At 39.8% G+C, this 26,764-nt stretch overlaps 1 protein-coding gene across 9 annotated transcripts in view; it reads right to left on the bottom strand.

Annotated features, from left to right (window-relative positions):
• The window catches only part of THRB (thyroid hormone receptor beta), a 169,301-nt gene that overhangs the window by 48,017 nt on the left and 94,520 nt on the right, over positions 1-26,764 (bottom strand). For all 9 annotated transcript variants that reach the window (XM_064704647.1, XM_064704645.1, XM_064704641.1 and 6 more), the window contains one exon: positions 1,892-1,956. In XM_064704647.1, the coding sequence (XP_064560717.1) occupies positions 1,892-1,898 (7 nt within the window). In that variant the 5' untranslated portion in view covers positions 1,899-1,956. The remainder of the gene's footprint in view (positions 1-1,891; positions 1,957-26,764) is intronic.

The following is a 26,764-nucleotide window of genomic DNA, read 5'->3' on the forward strand; positions in this document are numbered from 1 at the left end:
CCATGTTTCTCTTCACATTTACACTCATGTAGGGAACGTCATTCCTATAATCAGAAACAGAAAATACAAACTGCTCATAATGAAAAGTGATGGACATCTACAGCTGTACAAACAGTCATCTCCATCTCAACATTTATTTTTGTGCTTGATGATAATGTTCTTTGCACATATTTGCTCTGCTGACTTCTGTCAAAAGAAATGCAGAAAATATAGGTCCTTCCAATTAGGCTTTATGTTTCTCTGAGCTTAGCAGAGCTGCCCTGCCAGGGACAAGTCCAGGGAGACACGACTGATTAGAATGCTAGTGGAAAATCTCCACAAACCCACCCTCCACAGGAAGCCACAGATCCAACAGAGAAGGTGAGGATAAAGTGGGTACATTGTGTTTCCTTCCTCATCTCTTGCCATCACTCAGCAGAAGCTATTAACTGCTCCCTCCAAAACCACAGCAACGTCAAGCTCTGTAGTGAAATGCCGTAAAACACAGTTTAGCGTGACACAGGGGAGAGCCCAACAGAGAGTTGAAAGAGACCAAGTTACATGCCAGTGCTTCAAATTCTTCCAAAACAGGTATTTGCCAAATGAAATCACCATGCCCAGAATGCCTGCAGGACAATGCAAAACCACTCTAGCAGGGCCTGCCAATGTAGCCTAAGGACACTAACTCATTCCCAATCCTCATGTGGCAGTGATGCCAAGTCAGAGCCTGACACACCAGCCACGGGTCAGTATTCCACTTCATTCCACAAAATGCCTCATTGCTCTCTGCTTCCTTCTTATATTTGTCTCTGCTTCAATGGGCAGCAAAGTAACCATAAAAAGACACACCTTTTCATACTATCAAATAATAGGGTTTACTATGAAAGCTTGTATTTACATAATACTCTGCTTCTTTCCCCCTCCACCTCATATCTAGAAACCTAAAATCAGAAGACCATCTTTGCTGGTGAATGCAGCTGTTACCCCTTGCTGGCCAATACAAATGCCTTCTAGGGAAAAGGAAAAGAAAGTTGAACTGCACAGTCATGTAAAAATAAACTGTCCTTTGGGCAGAACACCAGGAATACAGTCTTGTTAGTGATGACTTTTCCTATGTAGCACATGCTGTATTTCGCAGGTTTTTAAAAGGTCCCATTTATGCATTTGGCTCTTGAAATTCACATTGACAAACACTATCAGTAGAACACTTTCTTAGGGAAATTGATGAATACTAAAACAAATTCTGGAAGTCTGAAATTCTCTGGCCTTCTATACAATCTCCACATAATAAGCATGTCTTTCTAGATACTGTTCAGAGATTAGATACATGGGGGTTCTGACACAGCTAATTTATGTGTAACCTTCAGATGCTCTGCAACTGGCAGGGATAAGATGGTTAAGCAGGCTTAAAATGGTTAATGGCCATGTCAACTCTGGATCTTCAGCCCACCTGCAGACCTAGTCAATAATTCTCGGAAGTGTACTTGGCAACAAATGTAAAATAAACTTGACTGTCTCATGTTGAAGCTCAGGGAATATGTCCATGTTATGAAATAACTTAGGCCAGGATACTCAGCAGAAACTGTTCCTATGCTGGCAGCTTCTGCAGGATAGCTGAAGTTGGAATGTGCATTCAGAACAAAACACAACAAGGTTCTGGAAGGCAAACCAAGGACAATGAAAGTTTCAGAAATGTTGGGGAAGATTACTCTGTGTCCCACATCTCTATGCTCTGGATGGAGGAAAGAGTTCCATTCCCAGCACTAATGAGGAATGAATGCAGAATTTCAACGAATTTCAATTTCAGTGAATTCAGAAATTGTTAAAGACACATTTTTCAATAAATATTTAGCAAAAATCACTCCAGAAAGGCAAGAAATATTGCACAGATATTCTTATTAAATATGATTACCTGACATACTGCTGGGAGTTATGGATATGTAATCATTCTTGTCCTTCTTCTGTCACCAATATCACCTGCCAAAAAAAAGTAAAAAACTCCATGTAATATCTTCCTAAGTGCTCATCAGCAGAATACCATTAACATTTAACCAAGGTGGAACCTTCTGGATCTTGAATAGCATGGTCAATGTCTGATGGCTTAACATTTTGAATTCAAAGCACTTTGCTTAGCTGCATGAGGTAACACATGTAAATCAGGTCCAAAAGATGGAGGAGCTGTGGCTAACAGGGATTTGGAAGCAATGTCCAAAAGCCTATGCCTATTGATGCTTAAAAAAGTAAATAATGCTTTTATGCATTTCATGGAATACTTTCCATTATTTTTTCTGCAGAAGTTCCTCTAAGTCTCATATGTGACCTCAGGAGCTAATTGGCTTCTACTTTACAGTTTCTAATGATATGCATATACCATTACTCTCAGGTTCAGTAAAACCAAGAAGATTCAAAGGAATTAGAAATTATCTGTCATGGTTACACCAATTCTTACCCAATCATTTGAAACCCAAAAGTCTACTGGCTTTTACAAAGTTCTGAAATGTAAATTATAATTTAGTTCATATGATAGAAAACTAATTTACATGTACTTAACACTTTTGAACAATGATATCCTCTATTTTATTAACAAGACATCTGCATCTGCGAAGAACCGAATCTGGCATTTTAAAGTCTCGTTTTTGATATTTAGATTGTGTCTCCCTTTCATATGTCCGTACACACACACACACACACACACTAACTATACTCTTTTTCTGCTTGGTAGCAAAGATCAAAGCCCTGCAAGTTAATTTAGTGCCAGGAGAGAAAGTCACGGATACCAGTTATGAGAACATTCTTTGGCTGTGTCAGTATTTATACCAGCCCTCACATTTTTCACATGGAGGCATCACAGGCAGCATGCCCTTGTTCAGCCATCCCTGCCCAAAACACATTGCCCAGCTAGATGATCCCAGCTCACTCCCTAGTCTAAGCTCCAACAATCCAACCCAAGCAGAGACAATCCTAAAGGCATTACTCCAGAATAGAGACAAGATCTCATTAGAATTTTTAAATAAGAAATCCCGGGCCTACAAGTGACCCCAATACTGCCTGCGGAAAACTAGCCTGATAATAGAGTTGCTCTCTGGAACACCCCCCTTATTCAGCACTGGTGAGGCCACACCTCAAATACTGTGTTCAGGTTTGGGTGAGTTTTACTTCACTTTAAATAGATCATTGAGGTGCTGCAGCATGTCCAGAGAAGGGCAACAAGGCTCACGAAGAAAACATGTCCTATGGGGAAGGGCAACAAGGCTTGTGAAGAAAACATGTCCTGTGGGGAAGAGCTGAGGGAGCTGGGGTTGTTTAGCCTGGAGGAGGTTCGGGGGGAACCTCATCCCTCTCTACAACTGCCCAAACGGAGAATGTGGTGAGGCGTGACTGCACTGAGAGGATCAGAGAAAAAGGTCTTCAGCTGAGACAGGGGAGACTCAGATGAGATATTACATGAAGTTTTTCACCTATTGGAAATATGTACACCTATTGGAATAGGTTGTCTACAGAGGTGGTGGAGTCACCATCCCCAGAGGTGTTTAAGAGGCATCTGGATCTGGAGCTGGATGATGTGGCGTAGTGATTTCCAGTGGTTACAGTGGTAGTTCTGGGTTGATGTTTGGACTGGATTATCTAAAAGGCTTCTTCCAACCTTACTGATTCTGTAATTCCATTAACAGAAAATACCTCTCTTTTAACATTAGTGTGGAAGTGACATTTAGTCCTGATCACCATTTCATGGTAAGAAACTGGTTTTTATTAACAAACCTGTGGATTTTATTTTTCTCCATCCATTCAGTGCCACAGCTCCCTGTTTCCTCCCACAGGGAGCCTTTCCCTTGAAATAAATATCCTCCCCTAGCAGCGGGCTGAACATCGGGCACATCTACTATGTTAGGCAGGGGTCAGAACGGGAGAGCAGGTGAGCGGGGTGAATTGATGCAACCGGGACGCGCCCCGCCGCTCCACCTCAGCCCCTCAGCGGCCTGCGGGCCGCTCCCACACCCGGGGCTCCGCTCAGCCACACGCGGCGCGGCCGGGACGCCCCGAGCCCGGGGGCCGCTTCGCGCCCCGCTATCGAGACAGGCTGTGAGGCAGGGCCGTGCCCCGCGCCCGCCGAGGGCCGGGAGGCACAGGGCAAGCAGCGCGGCAGGGAAGGCGCACCGGGAAGCGCGGCAAGACATGGAAGGGGCTCCGGCCAGAGGCGAGGCCTCCCCGCCCTCCCTCAGGCAGAGCCCTCCCGCGGCGCGGCGCGGCAGCGGCCCCTGGCGGCTGTACGGGAGCGGCCCGCGGCGCAGCCCGGAGCGCCATTCCCGGGCTTCTCCATCACCCCGCTCCTCCTTGACTAAACCGGGCACGTTGGCCTATAGCTTTAAATTAACTTAGTTGCTACTCCAAACGTCGGAATTGTTCATGATTTTAAAAAAACCGAAAACACAAGCAAACCAAACCGAACAATAAAGAACCAAGAAAAACCCAGCAAACAACAACACACAAAATACCCCCACAAGATGCAAACACACATACACACCATCTCCCTAATAAAAAAGTAGGAAAAAACACAAACATAGAATATCCAGAGCTGGAAGAGATCCACAAGGATTGTCGAATTCCAGCTCTTGGCCCTGCCCCGGACTACTCCAGGAATGTGATCCTGATGGGTCCCTTCCAATTCAGCAGATTCTGTGATTGTGTGATTTTGCCTGACAGCTCCACGTGCCTGACAGCATTGCCTCGGGCTTTAGGAGCTCTGACAGGCTTGGAAATGTGACCACTTCCCAATTTATTTTGTCCTTTCTAATTTCCTAGTAATCTGAAATAATTTCTCCCTGTAATATATTATATTGAATGGAAATTACTGATTTCAGGATATAATGTTCATTCTCTTTGCAAAGCAAACACAATGCAAAACCTACTAAAGTTTTACAGAAGAAACTTCTTTACATGAGGGATGCAGAGCACTGGAACGTGCTACGCTGGGAAGCCATGGAGTCTCCCTCTCCGGAGACATTTAAAACACACCTGGACACGTTCCTGTGTCACTGTAACCTGCTCTAGATGACCCTACCTTGGCTGAGGGGTTGGACTGGATGATCTCCAGAAGTCCCTTCCAACCCTAACAAGTCTTGTGAACTGGTAAAATATCCTCCAGTATACATGTGACAATGTGTTTTTACCTCATCTTTTCTCCCAACCAAGCCACCCAAGACTTCATCTGGGCTCCTAGACAAGATGGGATCTTTTAATCTTATAAGGGAAGAGCAAATACTCTGCTGATATTTCCGTGTACAAACCACACAACCAGAGGCCATTCTTTTTGCTGCTGACATCTTGTGGAACTTCAAAATCCTTCAGAGTTTGTCAATCCAGATTTGAGAGGATATAAATTTAGATCAGGCCTCCAATTAAAATCAGACTCTGACCCATCCCACCGCGTCATGGGATGTTGTGAACCTCAACAATAAGCCATTTCCCAGAATTTATTTGTGGTTTAGTGACTCATTGACAGACAAGCATATTTGAAGCAAACAATTGAGTGTTTTAAACAAAAATTCTGCTCCTCCTGTAAATAATTACTTACTAAACCTAAAATTATTGGTTTTGCACCAATCTATTAAAAAAGATGGTAAAAAAAGAATAAATACAATGTTCTTCAATGAATTCTGTACAAAAAGAAAAATTCTAGTTATCCTGGGAGTTTTGCCATTTTCCCTGATGAGACTAGGACTTGGCATAAAAGCAGCTGTCACTTGTGTAAAAAAACTAATTGCAAAATAACTGTAAGAAAAGCCGGTCTTTTGTTTTGAAGCATTACACTAACATATCTGGCTTTGGCAGTCTTTTTGAGTGCCGTGATTTAAAATGGAGAGTGTGCATCCTCTTTTTCTCCTCACACCTGCCTAGAGACAAAGTTTCATGGAGCAGGTCTTGATGTTGCTGTAGATGTACAGCATCTCACCCATCTGACATCTCCACTAGGTCAATTTAGCAACCGCCAAAAGATACACAGTAACTGAGCCCATTTGTAATACCTGCTTTGTGAAGATGATTTTAATCATCATTATGATTATTTAAACTATTAATTTAAACCATAATAAATAATAATTAAAATCATAGTGATAATTAAATTTTTTTATGATTTTAATAATCTTCCCAAATGTCTTGAGATCTTTTCTAAAGGATGCTTTTACACTGCATTTTATATGCCAGAAGCAATTTCCTATATTCTTTCCAAGGAATGTGTCCCATAGATGGAAACATTGTGGATATACAGAACTATTTATCCATTCTGGCACATTCATAGCACAGCCTTCTGAAGGCACAACACAACTTCTCCTTCACACAAGCAAGAATATTAAGTGATGCCTACATTAATTGTAGCCAGCTCCTCTTGAAGGCACAGTTGCGTAAGATGTTGGAGGAAATCAGGTTCTTTTTAAGAGTCTACAGCTAAAATGTATGTGAGCATGTACAAAGGGAAGGATGAGGATGAGTCACAGATGAATCTCCACTACATCAGGCCAGGAATGTCTGAGGGTCTTTATGGACACTGCCGAGTAAGTCCCTTTCTTGCCAGAAGTGACACAATTTTTATGGCTAAGTTTTGCTAACGTCACAGGGAGCAGGGAGCAGGCTTTGTTAGATTATCTTTTGTGTGTTGAGCACTTATTTGCCCACAAAAGAGCTACCCAAGGTCTCATGGCTCTGAGTCACAGTCCCTGAGTGCTGCAGCATCAATTCAGAGGCTGCTATCTCACATCCCGCATGACCTCCCTGCTAGAGTTTCAGCAGCAGACTGAGCACTGTGCTCCTTCTCCATCACTGGCATTATACCCTGCTTTTTCTTCTTTTTTTTTTTTTTTTTTTTTTTTTTTTTTAACAAGATAGTCCTCATGATTGCATTGGCTACCTCAAATGAAAGCAGCAAAATGCATACTGCATCTTGATATCAAGTATTGTTTCAGATCTACAGCCTTGCTCCAGGAAAATAATATTCTTATACTGGCCCTAAATAAATTTTTAAAAAGAGACATCTTTGGAATCTTGAGATTCTCCGGCCTGAATAGGTGATATTTCAAATTAATTCTCAGGCTCTGCTCTCCAATACAGAAGCACTGTCTAGCCATATTGCCAGTTACTGCACATCCTTATTTTTTCCATAATGAAAGGCAATTAACCAATTAGCATTAATCAGTGTAGTTATGTGTTTTCCGACTTTCACCAAGTGCCTCCTCCTTCACAGGAATGCATCAGATTAACCAATGACTATCTAACAGGAGTGTGCTGCCCAGGGGATTGAGGGTGTTTTTGATCGTATTCTGATGCTTCAGCTTTAAATGGTGGCTGCCTCTAAGCCAGGGCCAGGTTAATTTTGTGGTTTGAATCCTGGTTCCTGTCCATACCATGAACCACACACCTTCTGGAAGGCCTCAGGCTTCCCTTCCTACTCATCAAGAAGCTAAGAAGCTGCACAGGGTGGACAGGCACTGCTGCCTCCTGTCTCTTCTCAAGGCAGGAACAGGTGGGAAAGGGATTTTGCACCTTTCAGAAGCAGTGACAAGCTGCCCAGCTCCTTGCTGGACTGCTCTTTGACATCTCCTTTTAAAAGCCAGAGGAAGGACCATGGGGCAACCTGGCTCATTGGCACAAGTGCCTCCTGTAACCCTACCTGCAGCTCCCGACGGCTCTGCCCTATCCCGGCACGCTTACACAACGCTCTTACACAACCCCTGCCAGGCACTGGGCTGCTTCCAGGAGGCTGAGGAGAGGGGCAGGCTGCTGACAGACCTGGAACAGGGTAGGGGAAGCCTGCCCAGGTCCTGGGAGCAGATGAGGGCACTGAGGGGATAGCAGAACATGTAGGTTTTGGAACCACGCACAGGGGGGAAGCTCCATCACAGCCAGAGCGAGAGCCACAGCCCTAGCACCACACCAGCCCCTCTTGCCCTGCCATTCCACAAGGTTATGGCACTTCCTTATTTTCTTGGGGGCTATCTTGGCTTGGGGGTGATGAATTATGGGATGTATGATCTGAATATTTTGTTCTGTAAACTCCCTCTGTGAAAGTTCCTCTCATTTTAAGTTCATCTCTAGTGAAAAATCCAGAGTAGCTACTCTGCATCAGGAAAAATTACAGGGTAGCCCATAGGTTGTATTGATGTCTAACTGAATTTTTAAATTAGTTTCAATTTTTAATATTGCAATATTTAACAACAAAGTAAATTAGTATTTTGGAGCAAGTTGTACAGAGGATTTTGCAAGCTCTACATATTCAGTATAAAATGTACTAGACCATGGCTTGTGGTACATTATACATTTATCATGAGGCAGCAGTATTTCCTCCCTTGCAAAACATAATGAACAACTCTGCATTGCATGAGAAATAAAAATCTATCTAGTTTTCCAAATATGTTTAATGAAAAGCACCCATAAGAACTAGCATATAGGCACAAGCTCAGAAGTGGGCTTTGACTCATGCTTTTTATTGCTAGTATAGTTCAGCTCATGAGGACACAAAAACTTGCAATAAAGCATAAAATCAAAACCACAGTGCACTATCTGTATAAACATTTGCAGTCTATCCCAAAACATAAGAACAAAAAAGCAAAGAGCAATTGAGCTTTTTAATAGGAATGTCCAGTAATTCTGTGTAATATCCCCTTCACACAGACTCAGCTTGTGCTCAGCTCTGTGCAGGCATCAGCAGATTTTTTTACAGCACAAAAGCCAGAAAATTATTACATGCAGACAATAAGTCTCAAAAAAGATAAGGGTAAATTCACTGTTCAACAGGTTTTTGAAAGCTCTTGTGTTTCAATCAGCAGATCTGCAGGACAAACACTACTGAATTAGACAGAAAAAATAATTCTTCCTATAGTCTCATTGTAGTAAGGCTTTGAATCTGGCATATGGTTTGCAGGACAGCCTGAATCATAAAGCTGTTGATTTGAATATAGCTACAAAGAAAAAAAAAAAGAGAGACCCAGCACCACAAAATAAAGTAATGCAAGACAGAAGCAAGATAAAAGTTGTTTTTATGATTTCATCAAAACTTAATGGCTTACTGCACTGGTGTAAATAGATCTTTTTATAAGTGGAAAATATAATAATGAATTATTATGCATGGAAAATATAATAATGCATTTCTTCTCAAGCAAAAAGAAACAGAATTTTAGCGTGTCTGTTGGTCTCCCAGCAGCCTGAACAGATTAGAAAGGCAGTTTCGTAAGTATCATTGAAAAAACACAGATGGAGACTGTAATATTACCTTTAAACCACCTGGGCATCAAGCAGAAAATGGAATATGTAATTCTCCTCTTGCCCTGTACTTACAGAAATGAGTAATGTTATCTCATTTCCAGAGTGTCTCAAATCACTTATTATTATGATCTGAAGCTGCTGACTGCCCCTAAGATGTAAAGGCTCTAAGAAATCTACTTACATTCAGCTTAACACTAGGTTAGCATAATGGGCTGCAGCCTTCTCTTCGCTTTACTTCATCCCCGAGCAGAAATGTCAGCTCTCCAGCACTTTGCTTTGACCTACTACATGTGTACACAGGAGGGCATGAGAGGAGCACAGAACTGCAGACAGCCCTGCTCAGCCACTGCTCTGATAACCAGGCTTCTATTGCCCTGAGTGATTTTCTTACCTGCAAGTGTTACTGTGTGAGCTAGCCAGCTTTGCCCAAGAGTTGCTGATCTGTAACTGTGAATTAAGTGATGTTTCTATCATTAAAGATTTAAGCCTTAATTCACGAAGACCTCTACCAACTGGAATAAATATCCAGTTGAGCAAGGATCCTGGAGGGCCAAGAATGATAGAAAAGCAAAGGGGGAGAGGGAGGAGAGTTTATAAAAAAGATCTCTAATTTGAGTGATAATTTTGTGGTTTTTTGAGATACTTCATGGCTTTTGTGTTCTTTCTGCAGCACACGGGCATTCCATTCAGACAACAGCTTTGACATAAAACTTTCCTTGTTTGTCTGTTTTGTTCTGTTGACTCAGGAAACATTAGCTCTCCCTGAAATTTCAACAGGGGACGGTTTATCTTCGAAGCTCATTTCTCTTATTACTTACTTATTACTTAGAAGTGTATATTAGATGAAGGCTGTCTTGAATTACCTACCTACTCTGCAACTGACTGATGTCAGTTAATCCCAAGGAAAATAAAATTCAAAGACTTCCCTTGAAACTGCTGAATTTCCCCCCTTACAGTGGAATGGATAAAGAAAAAGGATATTTTCTAAATGTCAAGAGGGGAGGTACCTGGATGAATCTTGTTAACATGAATGCATTTTGTCAATGCATCTTATATATGCTGTGCCTAAAAAGTCAGTGAAGCAGAAATGAGTATGTTCTAATCTACAAATGTCACTCTGAATAGGGATAAGTATTACCCTAAAGATTGGTACTGGCATTTGTTTGAGCTATTTTCAGGGATTCAGATATGAACAGCAGAATTAATTCAGCTTTAGGCTTTCTGCTTTTCTTAACCAGAGCTTCAGAAAGTCACCACTTAGTTGAAAATAATAAATTCTAAAATGAAAAGAAAAATCTAAATGAAAAATTGTTATTTGTATTGCTGGCTTTGTATTACAGTGTGCAAATATACAGAAGTTTGAAAAAACCTTGGAAAACAAAATGAGAGATGCTTTTATAGCCATGGATTTAGCGTCATGGGTTTTGTCTATTGTGTAACTTGATGAGTTTCCAAATTTGATTCTATTTTTCCTAAAAACTGATATCTGAATTGCCAAACCACCAAATTCTGAAATGTTTGACATAGATTCCAGACATGAAATACATGGCTTAAACTCAATTATAATTGGGAAAGAATTTTGAAGGAGTTGATTTTCAACAAAATCAAAGTAACAGACCAGAACCAGAAGTTAGTTGTTTTCTAAAATCTGTATCCCTAGCCAGCAAGAACCATGGTGGGTGAATAAAGTCCAGCTAGAATCTGTGCAATATCCTTTCCACAAGTCAAACTGGCAGACCTGGAGCCTTTGCCTGCCACTCCAGAAGTGGCTCAAAGGAAAAGGGCACCAGAGGGTTGATGACAGTGTGACACACACCAAAAGAGGACAAGGCATCTCTGGATGTGTAGGTTCAGGCTTTATAACAAGCAGTAAAGCAGAAAACATCCCTGAAGCCACACCAGAGACACAAAAAAGTATGACTAATAGAAAGGGAGGGAAAAACATGTAAAGTTAAATGATTATGAGGATGAACTGACAGATATTTGCTGAGAGTTAACTATGGCTTGGTGAAGGGACGAGGCAGTGAACACAGGGAGAGCCACATTCAAAAGAGAGCAAGGAACGATGGAAGAATGTGACTGCTATGTGAAATTTGGTCAAATTATGCTAATGGTTACTGGTGGACATATAATTAGGTTAGCAGGCAGCTATATTTAAAAATAAAAAATCATGCCTGGTTTTAATTGATATTTTGAAATGGAAAACTTTATATTGCTATTTCTGAGGTTCACCCAAAAGCTTATTTTTCAAAAGAAAAAATTCAATGACTTCAGTAAAAATTAGAATCACACTGGAGAAGGCTTTCTGCAAACATTCTCCCTGAAATTTCAAAATACAAACCACATGTTTCATAGATACATCAATACATTTATAATTATTATAAATAAATAAAAAGTTTCAAGTTACCTGGCAATAAGCTAGTGGTCATAAAATATGACTGTATTAAAACTATATAAATGCCCATTTGCTTCTGGTTTTGGGCAGACAGAAGTCATGGAGAGAAGGAATAATACTTGTGAAAATGAAGTAGAAGCTCTTATTCAGCTTTTTTCTTTAAACAGAAAATTGCTTGTACCCTCTGTAATAGCTTTGTCTGTATAATCAGCACTGCATGTAGTTAACTGGATTTCAGCTGAGGATTTCCACAGCTCAGAAGTTACTGTATTAAAAGTCTATTCCTTTTTAATTTTTTTTTTTGAGAGCAAACACATTACAGCTTATTCCCAACTAAGTAATTCACTGATTTAATCTTTAAGGCAGGCAGAGTTTCCTAAGAAGAGTGTTCTAATCTCCATCACGTCTTATGCCCTTTTTCATGACCTCACTGGGGGCCCCGTGCAGAGAGGAGAGGAACAACTACTTCTTCTCTGAAGATGTATACATACTGATATTAAGTACAAACATCATAGATGTGTGCCTGCTTTTCTGTGCAGACTGGAAATAAATCACACAGCCTAAGTGTTAACAATGGCCTTTCAGTATGTCTTATAAAACAGTGATTTCTTCTTATTTTGTTAGGCCTCTCTTCTTGTTTGCTGCCTCATTTGCAGCTAACAATAATAGAATTAAGCCCAGAAATTAAAAGAAAAAGTTTAATCGCTGATGATTTCGCTATCTCTCCAAAGCAAGCAACAAAAGTCCACAACCTTTTAACCTTTTCCATCCTATTTGCTAATTACTTATTTTCTAATTAACCCATTATGCATCTGTCAGTGTGTTTTAAATTAAATCACTTTAATTGCTAGTAAGTAGGGTTTATTTAGTTCCTGGTATGGCTGTACGGGGTCATGAGTGGGGAGCTGTTGAACCACTCTGAGTTACAGGTGGCTCTGCAAAACTGCTGAAGTTGCTGAAGATAAAGAGGAGTTAAGCTGCTTTCCTTAGGTGATTTGATTTTAATGTCTAGTGGCATATTTCTAATGGATAAAAGTTAACTGCAAATACAGGAGGGCATTTTTTATTCCTAGTATGTAGATCACATGGGGCATTAATTTGTTGCTTGAAATAATTTTTAGTAAAGGAATAATTATGCTAATGGTTCTAGAAAATGCCAATACCGCAGTGCTTACTTTGCTGTATAGCACAACTCTTTGAAATGCAACACAACTATATATCAACAGCCAAATTTCAAAATAAAGAGAATAAAGGAGGCCTAACACATGGGACATAGGGAGTTTTAAGTATGAGGCTAACAGTCAACCCATTAAAAATCTTCATGCAAAACACTATAAAAACTGGTGATAGCTTTAAGGATAGGCATAATGTTTAATGAGGACAGACATAAAAGATTTTGCTCTCTGTAGCACAGCCCCCTTCTACCCCTTGCATGACCTGACTCGCTTCACTGACTCTGCAGAAAATACTCACTTTTTGCTGGGTAAGTTTTGTGCTGGGTTGGTGAGCTGAATTATTCCTGGTAAGTTTTGTGCTTGGTTGGTGAGCTGAATTATCCCTGTGAAGTGGCTGGTGACCACCACAGCTGGCCAGGAGACCACAGCTGCTTGAAGGCAAGGGGAGGGAGATGAGGTTCACCCTGCCTCGTAAAACGGCACACCAGAGGAACGCAGGATGGGCTGATGTCTTTTGTCATATAATAGGGTATTTATGACTCTGTGCATTGAAATTACTTTTTAATTGCTAATTATTTCTGAAGCTTTCTGAAACACCTTTGAAGATTGTAAGCCTTGCACTGAGAAAAAAAACAACCCTAAAGACAACGTAATTCATTATAACTCTTTTTGTGTTTAGATCCTTATACACTGAAAAAAGGCACTAAAAAGTGCTAATTGTATGTTCTGGAGAACGACAGTATGAATTGGTAAAGTCAGTCTTCCCTTTAGCACTAAATAAAGCCATGAATCTAGTACTGACGAGAATACATTTCCAGCAAGAACCTAAGTCCACATTACTGCTAAGTTACCTAAACTTAACAGTGGGCCAAATAAATAATAAAGACCATACCCAGGAAAGACTTAGCTGACAGAGTTAGTTAGCTGATCTTGCCACAAAAACTTTGTTCTGAAAATTTGTTAACAACACTAAAATTCAAGACCAGCCTAGATGTTAAATGTTTTCTTCCCCGTTTTTATCAGAAAAAAGCAAGTGTATGAAATCAGGAGTAAAATGAATAAAAGAACAGAATAAATAAAGTGGCTTATGAAACACACCTGAATAAGACCTACAGTAACCCATCCAAAGGACAATCTTTCTGAGCAGTGAGGAAGCTGCAACTGACCTCTTCAACTTGCTATGTCATCCATGTATTTTACCTTCACTTGCAGGCTACCAGGACATGGCTGGAAGATTCTGGTGCAGCATTTTGAATGCTACTGCTTTCACCTTGACACCCTCCTTGCTGATCTCAGTAGCTCCACACCTCCACAGGCAGCATGCCTGGGAAGCTCACCTCGCCAGCCCCCAGTCTTTGTGTCACTCCTGGGCAGAACACCCCATCCTGCATTTCCTGTGATGGCACTTCCACTGTGAGACAGCTCACAGGTACAGAGGAGGAACATGAGGGGCTGCAGAATGATGTAAACGAGAACAGGAGACTTAATTTTTTAACAAGGAGCTTTTGGATGGCCTTCAGGGACAGCAAAGCCTGTCAGAGAGAAGCCATGAAAAGCTCCACAAATAGATGTACCCTCTGTACAGAGAGTGAGAATATATTCAGAAAGCTTGCATTTGCTTATCAAAGGTAATGAATCAAAGATGCAGCAACAGAAGTGTAGTAAGACTCAGAAAGGTATTTCTAACAGCTGGTTCTGAACATGCTTTAATATGACCTGTCATAAATAGATCCATATTGATCTGTCCTGAGATGATGAGCTTTGGACACATGTTCTAGAAGCTTAGAATGATAGGGAAAGCCAAACCACTGAAAGAAATGATAGCTTTAAGGGCGGTCTGCTTGTAGGTGCACAGAGGCATAGGTCCGTGCTGGAGACAACACAGAAGGAATCCAAGCCTCTGGAAGGAAAGAATGGAAAAATCGAGCAGGAAAAATTCAATTGTAAGGCCTGTTCATCAGCACCTGCTTCCCCTGAGTTGTAAGTTGCACATCTGAAGCTGTTTTGCTTTCCCTGGTTTGTCAGTAGTTGGCTCTGATCTTAACAGTTTCACTATTGCCTGCATTCAACCCCTAGGTACGACTTAGGGCATGTATTTATCAAAGCAGTGAAATTAAGCGTCTTGAAAGGGCAGAGGGAGGTCAGTATGGAAACAGCATCCTCCCAGTGTCTGAAGGAAAACCCTGGTAGGAGCAGATACATTTTCCCCAGAAAGCACACCAAAATTCACATGCAGAAATATTATCCACTCATTTTATTAAGTTCATTAAACTCTCATTACTACAGTGTTTCATGATGGCTATGTGACTGAGGTAACACCAAAGTATCAATCTGAGTTTCTTTGCTCTCCTGAATCAGTGGGATGAGCCAGGATTTTCTTTAATACATAATTCTCTCCTGTCTCCTCCTTTCCAATTTTCCAATTAATCTCTCCTTCTGTTCTAATTTCACATCTTCTTTGTGTAGCTGTGAAACAGGAAAACTGGATGTTGCATTTCATTCCTGAGAGGCTCCACTACCAAATGCCAAAGCCATGGCCCTGATGACTCCATCTCTGTGTGCTGCTCCTGTGCATCTGCTGCCTGACAAACAAACAGATCCTTGAAGAGCACAGCTGCAAGCAGGGGCAATCACCATTCAAGCAAAACTTTAAGACACCCAGCAGAGATGACTTCAAAGGTTAGCAGGAAGATGCTGAATCCCACCTGGTATGGAGTGCCAGGGGCAAGACAGTGATAAAGCAGGGAGTGCTCCCAGAGATGCCACAACAGAACAGTTCCAAGGAACTGAAGAGTTTCCTGGTTAAAGCTCTACATAAACACGCTGCAGTGGTAAGGGATGGAAGATACAAAAGTGAGGATTACCCAAGTCAAATTACCAGATGAATTTTTGCTGCTTATCTCAGGAAAGACTGCTCTGAAAATAAAGACAACAAAGAAGCCAAAGAGAGTCAAGGGAGAAGCCACAAGCAAAATGAGTCCCAAACACAAGACAAGATGGAAATCGCTACTTTTTCATTAGATATCAGTCCTTCATTTAGCACCATTTCTATTTAATTAATATGCAGTTTGATTTTAGCCAGACACTCAGAGACAGTTTTGATGCCCTCAATCAATGAGGAGAAAGAGAATGGGAAATCATCCTTGTATTGCTGATACTGAGGCTTCCCATGATTTATCTCAGCAGCATCACATGGCTATTAAAAAGGACAGTGTAAATACATGATCTTAGAAATGATATTCCACATACTTCCCACCAGGCTTATCTGGAATCATGCTAAAATAAGCATCAGAAACATTCTTTTCCTGTTGCTTTTCATAGTGTCTCAAGCAGAAAAATATTAAGTGTGAAAAGCAACGCCAGTGTAAATTAAGGATGTGGGCATTTTCCCATCCAGTGATGGGAAGGAGCTAATCTATCACAGCAATTTTAGAATTAATAAGTTTCGTAAGTATTTATAGATGGATCTAATCTACATTCAGTGTTATCCAAATTACCTTGTGCTGAAAGAACAAGTTCTGTATAATGAAGAGAAACAATCAAAGCTCACAGAAAAATAATTAAAGTTAGGGAGTTGCAACGGGAATTGGAATCAGCACTGCCTCATGTTCTGTGTTGAAAATTTATTCTTACGGTTACCCAGCTTCCTCATCCATAAGGTGGAGATGATAATACTCACTTCAGTTCCAACAGGATGCCAGTAAGATCTACAGATAAGCCATCAGAACTGCTATTATTAATATCATATATGCTTGGCATGCATTTTTTACTTCAAAACAGTTTTACAGAATCCAATTCTAGTCTACTCTCAGTGTTTACTATTTTAGACTTCAGGAAAGTTATTCTCAATTTATTAACAACACTTGGGCATATTCTTTGCCTTTGACTTTAATTCTGTTTTACAGCTTATTAGTTATATGGGATTTTGTTCTCTGTACGATGTGAGAACACAGGAGCAGAATGATTCAACATCAGTTGCACCAACCAGCCAGATTTAACAGGCTATTTCTTGTTGTATCCTATAAACACAGTGAGCAGCCAATCTGATAGTTAATGATGCAAACCAGAAGCAGAGGTAGTGTTTTGTGCCAAGATACATTATGTGGAGATTGCAATAGCTCATAGTGAAATTTCTGTGGAAAAAAAATACAGCATGGAGGATTCTGTTATTTTGTGCAATTCAAAATGGAATATCTCTACTATGAAAAACATACAGATTAATTAGAAAAACCCCAAAGATATTGACAGAATGAGAGAACACCCCATATTGTTTGTGGAAGGTATCTGCAACCAGCTGCAGGAAAACTTTATCAGAACAGGATCCCCAGATTTATTTCAGGATCCTCAGATTTATTTTCATGGTCTGCCATCCACTAAGATACTTTGGTCTAAATGACAAAGCAGTTTGCTTATATGGGAAGCACAAAATGTACTAGCTCCTAGAAAGGGCTTATTTTTTAGTATCTGTGAAGTTGTTGGAGAATCTTACATAAGAAGTTATTTATAATGACTTAAAAATAGAATTTTCTTTGAGGTATCCTATCCAAATTATAGAAAAAGAAGACTTAAGAAACAGGATGAGATGTGTTTTTAAACCAGTTTTTTTTTTTTTTTTTTAAACCATCTTTGTAGGTCTCTCAAAAAGGAGACTGGTATACTATCAGCATTTTCTGAAGTGGCACAGAAGCTACAGGGGGCAGTGGACTATAAATGCTGTCCTTGACTACATACAGACAATAAAATGAAAAAAAAGTCTTAAAAATTCAGCATGAAATAGCAGAGTTGGCAGTAATGGCATGATTCACAGTTCCTGAGTACTGGAATTTGACAGTACTGGATCATTAGAAATGCCTTAATAACACAGACATCTCTCCTGAACAAACTGACATCAATTTGCTGGAATTTCATAACCCCACTAGGCTTTATTTCTCATGTATTGTGGTCAACAGCTATAGCCAAAATATATGTATCTCTTCCAGTTATCTCTTTTTCAATGATATATCCTTTTGCTATGTATTACAAACATTTCTTAATTTTGATTTTATTCATCCTTGCACTTTTTTGTAGAATAACGGCTATAATTCATGAAAAACTGCTCAGCTGTAGAAATAAGTATTCTGTTCAATCCTTTACGACAGATTTAAGATGTCATTGTCAGCTTTAGGATATCTGTCTGTACTAGTCATCCTGCCAGCATTAAGATAGTAAGAGAAAAGATAAGGTTCTGCTGGAAGGCCTATGAAGCCAAGGGAGTCTTTCTACTGATATCAGCTATTTTGTACCATGTTCCTCTAGCAAGGGATTAGGACATAAAGAAGAGCTTCTCATGCCAAATTCTGTATTTCTTCATTTGCACTCATTTCCATTGAGCTGGCTCTATAAAGTCTACTGGGACTGTCACTCCTGCAATCTCTATGCAATGATTTCACTGATGGGAGCTTGGCAAGTGATGGCCAAGTGCCACAGGCAGGGAAGGGGGAGGGCAGAGGACATGCTGAGGTGTACAGACACTCAGGGCATCTGGGGCCAGGTTTAAAAGGGTGAGATGGATGTGGAAAAATGGGATCAAGATGGGAAAAAAGCAATTAAGGGTGGGTTGTTTATTGGGGAGGAGACTGGAGTGGAGAAAAGAGGTACAAGGCCAGCAAAAAGGAGGATGGCAGAAGTAGTAACAGCAGACACAGATGATGTTAACCAGGGCCATTTGGGGGTAATGACAAGGTGGGGGTGCACTTGAGTACTGCAGCTGTTGTCCCAAATTGGAACAGCCAATCAGGCCTGTTGTTCTGAGCACATCATGTATGCTGACCTGCTGGCGCACTCACAGGACTGAGTGGGATGGGCTCAGCGGAACATCCAAGGCGGACGGATGGAGCATTCTGTGTTGTCGTGGTGGTGCATGTACCAAGCCTGACAGCATCAGCCTCTTCCTGACCTTCTCCTCACATGCACACCAGCAGAAGGAAACCCTCTCCCACCAACACTGCGTCATCTCCTCGAAATGGCATCAGCTAAATTGATAAAGGCGGCAGCACTTTTCCATTGGCATAGCTTCGTATGTATTAGGGGCTTTGCCAGGATAATTTCACCAGCTAGGAGGGGATGATTATTTTTAGATGTCTCTACACAACATATGCATGCTGGAAAAAATCATCTGAAGTCATTTCACTGCTTGCCTAGTCCCAAAGAAGGAGTTAATGTCTTCAAATTCAGTAAGTGGAAGAGCAGGTAATGAAACTGAATTGCCCATTTCTTTGCTAAAATGCTACATGAAATTATTGCATTCTAACACTGAAAGCATTATTTTGGGGACAATAGGGACTTAGCTAGAAAACTAGGCAAAATATCTTGCTTCCAAATTGTTTTTTTCCGTGCTGCTTTTCTAAAATAACCCTTAGATCTCTTTTCAGTTTATTTCATACAGACAAAATTTTCCTATAAGTATTAGTGCCTTTAGATACTGCACAAATTACCCTTAAAAGGAGTATATAGTGTATTATCCTCACAGATATAAAATCCAAGTACCCTCACTAAGAATGTAAACTACTGATGTAGAAATAACTAAGGCTTAGTTTTCCAGCAGACAGATGTTCTGTCTTTTGGGTGCTATCTGTGCTTCTGAAGTTTAGTTCAGATTCTGAAGTGAGATGCCACAGAACAAAAAGAAATCATATATGAGAGTCATTATCCTCAAAAACAAAAGGGAATTCTACAACACTCAGAGCTAGACAACAAGAAAAAAAAGAGGCTTGTTCATTAAGGAGAAGACTTAATAAAATCCAGAGACCAGCCTGCAGAAAGAAATCTGATTGCTTCCACACCAAGACACCTACAGTAGATATAAACCCAGAAACATCACTAAATATATTAACTCTTATTAATTACAAGTTTTTTTTATTAAAACCTGTTCAATTTTTCTCACACAGTGTTTGAATGTCTCTGAATAACCACTGAAAAATGTCCACTTGCATTCACAGCACATTTACAACTGAGCAAAAGCACTATTCAATCCTACAAAATGCAAACAATTGCACAAAGAGTGGCATAATACCAGAGAATCCAGGCACTCCTGGGAAGAATCTGAGATTTGGGATGTTAGTCATTGCCAGCATATTTCTTGCTTGGTTTAGCTACTAGAATATTTAACAGTACCATACATTCTTTATTAATGCTCTCTCAGGAAGACCGGTATTTTATACAGTGTGTTTGTTAATAGGAAGAAGATTTTAAGCTGCTAAACAAAAAGTTCTGTTTGTTAGGATTTGTTCAGCACTGAAACAGCCAAGAGTCTGGAAGTAGATCAACCTACCTGCAGTGCCAAAAATCACATTTACAAGGTAAGTAACAAAATAACCTGTATGCCTTTTTTGTTGTTATTGCTCAGTGGGGAAAACTTCTGACATGCAAGTAAAACTATTTTTTCTTAATTACAAGCTATTGAAATTCCCATCAAATTTTAAAATAATTAAATCAGATGGAAAGAACTTGCACTAATTTTATGTTTAAAAAATCATGACGAATATATATGGGCGAATGACTTTCCTAATTCTTAGGCAGTGGTAATCACAGTTCTCCTGGTCTTTAATATAACACTCAGATTTTAATTGAGGCCCACATATAACATTAGGCAACTATACACAAGAATGATCTCAAGCGAAACCCTTTTTACAATGATCGTCAGTTCCCTGTTTCACGTGTTTGAATAAAGATGACATTCACCTGAAATACTTTGACTTTGCAAAACCAAAAAAAACCCAACAAGCAGTCTGATCCTGATCCTGTTCCCATTTCACTTGAGAGAATTTTTCTCTACCCACTGCTTATATTCTTTCATGGAAAAGCAGAGATAGCTCAAGGCAGCAGGCAAGGTAGGCAGCAGCCTGGAGCAGAAAGCTGCCTACACCACCCAGGAGAAGAGAAGCGCGGTGCTCATTTGCAATTCCACAGCCCTCACTGGTGCACTGTCTCACAACTCAAATGCACTGCCTGAAATCAAGGTTTTCAAATGAAATTGCAGCAGTGTTTATAACCCATTGTTTGTAAGTATCAGTTGCCCTGGAGGTGGACAGCTGATTTCTGAAATATTCTTCTGTCTTACAAAATTAGTACTACCATGTAAATCATCAGAAGAAATCTTTGTTTTTACAGACTCACCAAATGAACCCTCACTTGATGCTGGGCAATGCTTGCTTCTCTCAGTACTTTTTCACAGCTGGTGGATATTTTGTTTTGTCTTGTTTTGTTTTCTAAAACCATATAAAACAACTTCAGACTGATTTCAGTTCCATGCTGCACAGATTTCTCCCAGAAAAGACTGATTTTTTTTTTCTGTGTTTTCAGGGAATATTTAAATATTTTATGTAAAAAGAGAAACAGCTTCATCAGGGCTGCTGGGAGACCCACACTGGCTAATTCTACCTACCTACCAAGGAAGCTCACAGTCAGAGATCAAATCAAACAAGATGAGAGACAGAAATAGGAAAGCCTCAGTGCTGCCAACCTGCTCAGTTGTGTATCAGGCATTTCCTCCAGGTTTTGGGAGACATGGAGGGATACAACTTGCCTGGCTCCAGAACTGAGCACTGTCAGCCCCAATTCAGCAGCTCAGGGCTAAGACTGATTCCATTCCTCTCCAAGGCATCTCTCACTATGGGCAGCTGGAAGGGGTTCGTGTGTAAATGCAATAAAGAGCACCGAGAATTAAGCCTAAACCTTCAGACTGAGAAACAGGGGTCACAAAGCAATCCCTTCATGTATTTACCTACACAGGAGTCCTGCACAGCACTTAGCTTTTTGATCTCAATGAAGTCTCTGGTCTCTCCAGTGTGCAGGTGCTCATCTCCTTGAAGGAAGGTAAGGTAAAGCACATATTCAGTTTGTTAGGCTTCCTTTATCCCACTTCATACGGCCTCCTAACATTTCATCTTTCTGGTCTTCCTTAAGAGTCAGGAAATATAAGAAATCAGTGGGTGTTTTTAAGCACTTTAGCTGCCAAATTATGACTTGAATGGTTATAATATGCGATTCAATTCAAGTGAGTGTCTCTGTGTCCTCACAATCTCAAGATTACCCAAAAGATTACACTTCCTTAGAATTGTCTGTATCACAAAATCAGAACCTTCAGATGAAAATCAGGTATTTGTAAAGTCTTAATCAGAAAGCATTGCAAGTGTCATTACCTTTCCAAACTAAGGCATTTAAAAAACTATTTCAGTACAGAGGAAATTTTCAGTACAGAGGAAAACTTAGCAGGAATCTATTGATTAGAAAACATCAGAATTAGTATTATTTAATTCAGGGGGCTTATGTGATAATGCTTTCTTGTTAAAATGAAGCACGTTGTTAAAGATGTCAGAAAATTACTGGCAGGGACTTCGACAAAGAAAAAGCACCTTTTCATGCTGCCAAGAGAACTGGAAACAGTTTTGGAGGGGAGTGTATTCTGATCTGTTTTCCTGTACGGGAATATTTTCCCAAAACAAAGTCAATGGCAGATTCCCAATTTAGGGCTTCAGTTTGATAACAACCATCAGTCCCCAACCATTTGCACAAATCCTGATTTGCAAATAGCAACCTGAAGATTTGTTCACATCTATTCCTGCGGCTGGTTGCGCAGGATTTTCCCATCAGTACAAAGGTACATTGCAGACCATGTGTTAATGCTCTCTGACTCCTTCTCTGTGCTGCTATGACAAGGCAGTGTGCTGGTCAGGAAATCTGGGCCCGATAATCCTGCCAGAGCTCTGCACCGTGTCATGTGCTGCTCATTAGGACCTACGGGCACACAAACTGTCTCAGCCCAGCAGTTACAGAAGTTACAGGAGCCTTTCCCATCTTGCTGGTAATAAAGTCTGCCACTATCACAATTGTCTTCAGAAGAAGAAAAGCAGCAAGTGCTAATTAAAGGAGGTGCCACAGTAGGCTGTACATTAAACATCATTCAGAATGAACACTGGAGTGTGAAGGATAGAAAGTTTGCTTCCTTTTTTCAAGACACATAGCTGAAAGTTAAACACTGAATGACCTCTCTGAAACAGTACAATCTGCATCTATTTTCCCAATTTCTGTACAGTAACATCCTCATGAAATGGTAACTTCCTATAGTAACTTCCATGTGAAACATCGTTAAGCCATGCATTAAGAAATTAACTGCAACATTCAACAGGCTTTTAGCATTTCAACAAGTTAAAAGTTTGTTCTTTCAATGCAGGATCAGCTCCAGTCCAGCAGTGGATTTACTCCTTCTGTCCATACAGACTCGCTGCTGTAATTTGTGAGCAGGATTTGTGTAAGTGCAGGGTGAAGTAGTGAAGCACAGCAATGATCAAAAGGAGTTTCATCTTCTAGGGGTTTATATAAATTCTGGTATACTAGAGGCTACCTATTAGGACTGCTCACCTGTATATATATATAGCATGTCTCACCTAAGTCAAAGTGAGAACCTCACCAGTTGTGACAAAGAGAGATCTATCAGTTGGGGCATCTTTCCTGCACACCCAGTCCCACATATGCCAGCTTCAAACACCACACCTACCCTAGGCAACATCTTGTACTGCTCATCTCTTCCTTTATTTTGAGTGTTTTTCCCAGCCCAGGGTTCTCTTACTGTAGACACAAGTGTCAGTGTCCTGCTAGATCCACAACCAATGCTGGCTCTTCTTCACAGCTAGCTTTCCATTTGGAAACGGAAATATCCATTTCATGAGAACTGTTGTCATGGTCTTCCCAATGATCTTTTCACAAAACTAAGCAGCTGTGCTTTGCTAAAACCTTACTTAGAACTCAAGCTTCCCTTGCCTTTGGTATTTCTTGATACTCCTGTCTAGACAGTCTCCTGTTGCTCACTTTCTCTCTGACAGTACTAAACTGGAGCAGGTGCTGCACCTGGGACCTCAGCAGGTCAAAGTAATTATGCACATATTTAGCAGTGATTAGTTCGGGCAATCTACACATTAACTACTCCAGATTATTCTCCCTGAAGTAAGTCTGCTTTCAGTTTATATAAATTGTGCAGCGATCACACTGGAAGAGAAATAAAAGCATCCACTTACGTAGCTCACCTGGAGCAGCTGCTCTGTCTGAAGTCTTGAGGTGACATTTTTCCAAGCTATTATCTTCAGCATATGCACGCATGCAAATGTACACATTTCCCCATTTCAAACCTGATGTCTACATGCATCCTGCATAAGACTGTTAAACTTTCAACAGTTATGCACTTTACTGAGAGCTACCAAAGACAGAAAATGTCAGTGAGCATTTCCGAAAATAAAGCTTAGCTTTGTAAGATCATCTTTTTCAGCTATCTGGAAGCAATCTAGATTTATTTTATTATTGTAATGGACATTTTTGCTATTGTAATAGAGTAGATGTCATTACTGTTCACCAAACAATATATTTAAATGAAATCTTAAACGTTATTTTACAGGGCTAATCAACACATCATAGCATCAATTTTCATTCACAGTGCAGAAAAGGTCAGTATGCAAATTGCAATATGCTAAAAATGGATCTGCTCTGAGTAATGCCCAATCAAGTTAGTGAAAGTACATCCTGAAGACAAAGTTTGGCTTTTTGTTTTACCTCTGATATTTTGAATCTGTTCTACAGACTAATGCAGGATTCAAAATGTCAGGGAGAAATATGAGAAATTAAGCAATGTAGAAGTAACATTTTCTGTCATTATGCAGAGTCTACTTATGAAAAATTAAGCAATGTAGAAGTAACATTTTCTGTCATTATGCAGAGTCTATTTATATAGTAGAAATCTTTGCATTACATTTTCTGTGAAGAAACAAATTTGATTATCCATCGGGTTTTCTGCTTTTAATTTTAATCTTTTTCTATTTAAACTTCTGTAAACTGTAAAATTACTTATTACTTCTATGTACATATTAGATGAACCTTAGAACAACATTAGCAGAATTTTTTTTCTTCTTTTTTTTATCTAATCAGGGAAGCAATGATAATAATCTTTTAAGCTGGTTGAATACACATATATAATTCTGAAGAGCAGTCTGGTCAGTGTAATCTCAAGCCTTTTGCAGCTGAAAAAGAATTTTGTAAATTTTTTTTTTTGTCAGAAATTCTAAAATTTTAACATTTTATAAAACCATAAGTAAAATGATTGAAAGACCAATGACTTTTATGAATGCATGATTAGAATATTTTTCTTCTCTTTAAAATCTGAGATCTTCAGAAGGATAGGGAGGGAAAAGTAGAAATCATTACGTGCAGTATGCATCCCATACTTCATGTGCAAGTTTGTAACCAAGAGAACAATTGAAATATATACAAAATACGTAGCAGTTATTTTACCTGGAAAGTACCTGGCAAAGTGGTTAATTTTGCACATTTATGGCCACAATACTGGTGCTTAGTGCCTAACAGGCATAAGTTTTGCTGGGTAAAATTGCTCTGGAATAAATAGAGGATTTGATGGGTACAGCAGTTATATGTACATACATCTGAATCCACACAATCAAAAAGTCCTTTGGGACTAACCCATTCCAGAATAAAACATTATGGAAGACAGGCTTGTTACAGCAAAGTCCCCAGATGAACTATCTTTATTTATTAAGGAGGGCATAAAGCTGTTCACATTTGTAGTTTTTCCCAGCTTAAAATTTCATACAGCCTTCATTCCTTTTACTTTTCAGATATGCTCTCAGTGTTTTCCTTTCTTAATTACTAGTAAGAAACTGCTAGATGCTTCTATCAAAGTGCTACAACATTGGTAGGCATTAGCCTATCTTCACTTGTTCTTCATATTATAGGGTTTTTAGATCATGTCAGAAAAAGATGCATCTGAGAATGGAAAATTCTGTGCTGTTATACATGTTTTAACACTACAGACATGAAAATCTAACAGGTCAGAACAAAGACCACATTACTTGCATGCAGTCCTATGTAGAGTGAAACATGGAGAATATAACATTTTTATCTGTCCCCTTCCTAAAAATTCACAATGTTCTCTTTTGACTTGTGATGCACATTCAGCTGTTACCTTTATAAAAAGTCTATTGGACACCAGCACCTTTTCCCTAAATGGTCATAAGTCCATTGTGATTGCAATTCTTCTCCTTTTAAAAATATTAACATTTATTGTGACTGAATTCCCTCTGCCATCATATTGCTCAGTCACATCCAATACTGTCAAATCCTTGTACAATTCTTTCCAGCTGACTAAAGCACCACCATCAGGCTTTATTACTTCAATATTAACCCATTTTTCTGTATAATGGATTGATGCCTAACAGGATTCCCCCACTGTAAAACTTGATGATTTACTCCCCATTGGTTCCTAACTTTTAACCTGCTACTAATTCACTACAAGAGTTTCCCTTTCAGTTCACAGGAGCTTTAATTCTTTATAAGCCTTCAGGAAAGAACCCTATTAATAACTTCTGGAAATTCAAGTAGATTATTACTGGATCATAATTTTTGTCCAAATCATTGCCTCCCCTGAAGAATTGGGTAGACCTGTGAATTTTGACCTCCTCCTGTCAAGCCAGGCTGTTTAGCCTGCATGATGAACAACACAATCCTAAATTATAATTGACTCCCTGTTGCCATTCACTTCATGCTGAAGTACTGAACTGTAGCTGTGGTTTGAGAGCACTCATCCTGATCAGCTCTCTACACACATGTTACAGTCTGGCTGTCAGACAATTAAAAGTTCTGAATTATGGAAATTGTTTTTACAAGACTGTTATCAGCCATATCCAACTTTTATTTTCTTCTGTTTCTCCAATGCAACAAAAATTAATGGAGTTGTGGGAGAAAGGAGGAAGTTCTTGAAAAGGAGAATGTAGCTTTCCTACAGTTCATTGCTAAGGAAGCCAACAAGCCTAATACCAATGGAGTAGCCCAAATTGGGGGCTTCCTTGCTCAGAAGACACCTTAAAGTTTCAGGGCACAGAGGAGAAATACATCTCCAATGGAAGTCCCTAAGGAAACAGGTGAT

This window comes from Zonotrichia leucophrys, chromosome 2 (genome assembly GCF_028769735.1).
Source record: "Zonotrichia leucophrys gambelii isolate GWCS_2022_RI chromosome 2, RI_Zleu_2.0, whole genome shotgun sequence".
In the NCBI taxonomy this organism is placed as follows: Eukaryota; Metazoa; Chordata; class Aves; order Passeriformes; family Passerellidae; genus Zonotrichia; species Zonotrichia leucophrys.